Genomic DNA, 5,283 nt, shown 5'->3' on the forward strand with positions numbered 1-5,283 from the left:
ACACACACACACACACACACACACACACACACACACATCACCTGTACGTTGTCCAGCTCACACACTCCTCTCCGCCCTATTTGCTCAGTCGCTTCTTGCCCCGAACCTCCAGAGACGGCGAGAGGGGCTCTAAAACACAATCTGACTTTCGGCAGAGGTCAGATTTCTCACTCGGCATGTCTCTGGGCTTTGGGCACAAAAGCCACTGAATTCACATCTTTCAACTGGGCCACGGCTTTTGTCCTGGGGAATGGAGGACGCGGGAGTGGGCCCTGCAGCCGACCAGCCCCTCCTGGAGTGCACGGTCAGGGGCAGCCAAACGTCTGGCCCTGGCGGCCCTTTGACTGATGCGCCCCGACCATGTCACACGCACAGCAGAGCGCGCGCACACTCACACGCATAAACACTCCACTTTGCCCTCAACATTTTCCAGCACGCACCAAACAATACCCACGGACCACATCAAACGAAAATCCCCACGGCTCTTTGAGAAAAGTAATGGTTTCACCCCCAAAGATGGCAGCTCGGGGGCCAAAGGGCTGTAATGCTCAGATGACAAACCTCTCTCAATTGTGGACATTGTTGAATGAAAATTACTCACCCTGAACACCATAATATATGTAAGTTTTCTTCCACTGACCAATGTGAGGCCCTTTTAATATCAACTAAACATAATATTTTATGGTAAAGCTTACTGATTTTAGCTTTATGAAGAGTAAGCATTCTGTGACCTTGTGGTTTTAAAGTAATGGGCCATGCGTGCATTAGGTCTTGCCAAATAGCCAAACAAAATACTTAGTTTGAGCAATTTGTGGTGGATAAAGAGCACGTCTGACAGTTCACAAAAGGTGGTTTCAAAACCTTTACGAAAGACCGTCTTTCTTGTTGCCAGATCAGGTCAAAAACAAGTTTGTGACTATTGAAAATAAAATGAAAGAAACGGAGCGGTATTGTTTACTGTACAATGTTAGAGTGAGGGTGGAGCCTGCAGAAACCCATTTTTTAAGGACATTTTTGTTGGCAAAGAAGGTGGAGACAAAAGTTTTTTTTTCTCCATTAACCGGAATGAGTCATCATAATTTCAGAATCACCCAAAACCTGTTTTATGTACTGTACATACTTTGCACTCTTTTAACAGCCCTCAGGAACTGAAGCCAGCACTGTGTATCACTGTATTATGGTTCACACAGCCATAAACGGCTTCATTTCCTCTTTTTTCCTTTAACCCGGTAAACGCTAGTAATACAACACCTTTATTGTGGGGGGGAGGGCTGTGGGAAAACAGAAATATATAGTTTCCTTGAAAAAAAAAGTAGACTTTGATATTTTATGTCGCTCTGTAAATTCCACATTCCTGACACGGAGCCATGTTTAGAGTGCATGGCTTTATGTACAAATGGTCCAGAGGCACTTTGCATGTCACTGCGGAAGAAACTGCCAGGCAAATAAGGGGTTTGTCTTATAAAGTATTCATTGTCACCTGGTAACGGCCGTCATTTATCATTTCACCTGAAATTACAATGAAAACTGATAGCTTATCAGAGGGAACGAAAGGAGAGAGAGATGGTCTTTGAGGGAGAGGAGCAAAAAAATTGAATAAAAGAGAGAGAGAGAAAAAAGTAAATTATGAAGCACTGAAAGGGTGCGGATCGCTTTTTCGCGAGAGAAGTGAAAGAGTTATTTGAAGTTATATTTTTGTCATATGGATCTAAAATTCACACGTCTTCTCGCGGACGTGTGAGAAGAAATGAGACTTTTTTTTACTTAACGTTGATGAAATAAAAGCGTGAATTATTAGAAAACTGTGAGGGTATTCTTTCGCTGATGATGTACAAAAACAAGTCAAATTTGCTGCTGCTTTAATCGCACTCTCTTTCATGTGGGGCGATCAGTCTGAAAGCTTTAGCCCGACAAAAGTATGAAATATTTTATTAAAGGAGTGATCTTTCCCAACACATAAACCACACCCCTCCTTATTTTTTCTTTTCTTTTTCTTTTTCTTTTTTTTTATTTGTAAAGTGTACTTCTCCCCTTCATTTGAATAGAGGCAGTGGTGGCTCCACCCCAAGAGAGTTGAAAGGCTAGAAGACCACAAAGATGGAAAGGCCAGCCCACTGAGGGAGGGAGAAAAAAAACTGCTCCGGTTCCTCTGCCATAATTTCCTATCAGCCTATTCAGACAACATCACCAACAGCTCGCTCTGTGCGTGTGTGTGTGTTTGGGAGCGAGCAGAGAGAGCGCCAGAGAGAGAGAGAGCGAGAGAGCGAGAGAGACAGAACAGGGAAGGGGGAGGCACCATATTCTTTCACCTAACCCCCCCTCCTCTCTCGTCAAACTACAGGAAGGAGGGGCCAGACCCTTAGCTGCCAATCAAATCCGCTCGTGGCAGCCGGCATTATCTCAGCAACAAACTATTGACAGATTACATGTCAAGGAGTTTAGTGCTTGATTGAAGGAGCCTTTTTTTTCATCTAGTTACTTTTCCGCTTTATTTCCCCCCCCTCCACCAACCAACATTCGAATGACTTTCTAACAGAGTTGAGTAATATTATGAAAGTTACATGTCTGAGAGGATTTAACTTCGACTTCCCTGAATATGGTGAGTACTCTTCTTCTTTTCTATCTCTGACAGATGTGTTTTATTAGCTGACAGTTTAAGGTGTGCCTTTATCTCTGGCTAAATATACAGAGAGAGGAAGCTGTTCATGATTAAACAATGTGCCAGCGTATACCCAAGTCTTGCAACACCCTTATTTACAGCTCTTTGACAGTGCCCAAAGGTGACTGCAATATCAAACATGATTGCCCATTTCTCCAGCACACACACGGCTCATGACGCCGTGAGACATACGGCACACACGTGAGGAAAGTTCACAAAGCGAGTTTCATTTTCTCTCGTCAGAGTTTTTATTTATTCTAGGACCAGAACAACTCCCTGTCAGGCATGTTTTTCTTTTTTGTCCTCACTCCCTCTTCACCCACGCTTTCATTTCATTTTTAATGTTTTGTAAAAAAAAAAGGGGCAAAACAAAAATACAGGTAGTCTTTTGACCCGCAGAGGCATTGGCAATGCCATAAGGGCAGCATGAATGGCCTAAGGGTTTGTTGCCAAGGGGACAAAGCAAACAAACTGTTGTGTTCCTTAGGTTGTCACACATGGAAAGGGAACCGTAGCAGATTTAACACCTTTCATTTACCTCTAATTAGGGCAAGAACACAGCACAATGTTCAAGATTTTAAAATCTAAACTTAAAATAAGTACAATTTTTTTAAATTTTACTTTAGTTAAAATTTCACGAAAAAAAGAAGAAAAAGTTTAGAAAACCTAATAGGATTTTTATCAGACCTTTTGTGAAAATGCACACCTTCGGCATGTTATTCTGAATTTTGTCCGAGTCACAGCTGCCAGTTTTATTCGAGTCGTTCTGAGCTCACTTTTAGAGAGATAAACTCGACCTGTTGTGACTGGATCACACTTTGTGAGCGTCATTTCCCTCTCCGATTTTGTTTAAATATGTGTTTTAAAATCTTTTTTCTATTATTTATTTACAATCACTTCTTTTATGAGTGTCCTGTATTTAGACTCGTGTTTTCTGCTTTCATGTTGGTGTCCTACTTTTATTTATTAATGTGTGCATTAATACTCCCTGTTTATATCATTATTACAACACAACTCGCGAACTGAACTGTAAGTTTGGAAGACGTCGGTGGCTCTTTTCACTTTGATCAGCTGCAATTTTTTACTGGGTTTTATTAAGCCCCTAGTCTATAAATATTTAGCAAAGATTGTGTTATTGATGTCTTTATTTTAAATAGTGTCTGAATGGTTCAAATTGCAGAAAATAATAAAAACATGCCTGCTATATTTTAAATATTTCACAAGAAATTAGTTATACAGACTTTTGTCAGCAGGTTTAGCTCAAGGCTGTTATTTTTCATAAGTTTTATCTTTCATCTTCTGCATGTCCTCTCTGTGTTTTTTTATCACATTTTTGTTTTCTGTGGTCCCTCTATTTTACTTTATAAGTCCTGACATTGATACCTTAACTTGTACGTTGCAGATATGAAAAATAAAACACAATGTAAATATGTGTCATATTAAATAAAAACCAGAAGAGAGACAGTGGGCAGCGGACGATTGTGACCACAGGCTTTGACAAACAGGAGACAGACACGAAGGATCGCTTATTATTTCTGGTTATTTAAGGCGTCCGGCATCATGTGAGGAAACATAAACAAACAAGTTTAACTGTTATCGTGACACACTCTAATTTCAAACTTTTTGTTGGCTTAGAAAATGTTTTTTTCAGCTCTCTCATGACTCATAATGTTGATTGCCTTTTTCTTTTTTCCTCACTTGTCTCATTAACCCTTTTTAGCCCTCTCCATCATTTACGGCCCTCTGCAAAAAAAAAAAAAAAAACCTGGATGAAATGAGGGAGAAAAACAAGCCCGGGTCCTGAAAGGCCCTCAATAACCTTTTATCACAATTTAGCAATAACCTGAATCAATTTGATGTCTTAAGCAATAAAATATGCTGTTGCACTCCTCTTTCTGCTGCTCCTCGGATGACAGTAAATTTACATTTTTTAATTAAACTAGCCGGAATTTTTATTAGGGGGCCGGGCTATGCTAATGGAAACGTTGTGTACAGCAGATTAACAGAGTTTTGAAATAAATTTAACAGGGAGACATTTGGAAGAAGGAGAAAGGGAATAAAAAAAGTGAGTCATTGTCTTTAACCTCTTTCATGCCGATTCCTCCTGGGGGATCCTTGTTTTCTAAGGGGTCTTGTCGGGGAAGAGTGCTCCTCAGCAACAAGGTGATTAGTATCGCCTCGTCAACCGAGGAAAAACACTCACCTTCTCAGGATTTATTTATTGAGAACAACATTAAGATCGCAACAAAATATAGGATTTGTGTCGTTTTTTAAACACATTTATTTGAATATGATGACAAAAAACAGTTATTAGGGTTAGAATCATATGAGAAAAGTCAAATGAATATACTATTTAAAACATTTTTTGAATTAATTTAGTTAAAAGGGACATTTTATTTTAACATCATTCAAATTCAAAAATGTCCACCAAGATGTAATTAATTGTTTTACTTTGCCTAATATGGTTACATTTGTATTTTCATTTTCACAAAGTGTAAAATGCAGCAGTTAATGGAAGCATACATGTTTGTGTAGTTTTATGGGCCGCTCTGAGTGTTTGATTGATGTTACGCGAGGCTATGTGTGTGTGTGTGTGTGTGTGTGTGTGTGTGTGTGTGTGTGTG

General features: G+C 39.8%; 1 protein-coding gene across 4 annotated transcripts in view; it reads left to right on the plus strand.

Moving 5' to 3' along the window:
* Positions 1–5,283, plus strand: part of casz1 (castor zinc finger 1) — a 179,863-nt gene that overhangs the window by 104,938 nt on the left and 69,642 nt on the right. The window contains exon 1 of one of the 4 annotated variants that reach the window (XM_014015774.1): positions 2,206–2,599. The exons of the other annotated variants lie outside the window; for them this stretch is intronic. Within the exon in view, the coding sequence (XP_013871228.1) occupies positions 2,551–2,599 (49 nt within the window). The 5' untranslated portion in view covers positions 2,206–2,550. Of the gene's footprint in view, positions 1–2,205; positions 2,600–5,283 lie in introns of those variants that run through there. 4 annotated transcript variants of the gene reach the window in all.

This window comes from Austrofundulus limnaeus, unplaced genomic scaffold, assembly GCF_001266775.1.
Source record: "Austrofundulus limnaeus strain Quisiro unplaced genomic scaffold, Austrofundulus_limnaeus-1.0 Scaffold134, whole genome shotgun sequence".
Lineage (NCBI taxonomy): Eukaryota > Metazoa > Chordata > Actinopteri > Cyprinodontiformes > Rivulidae > Austrofundulus > Austrofundulus limnaeus.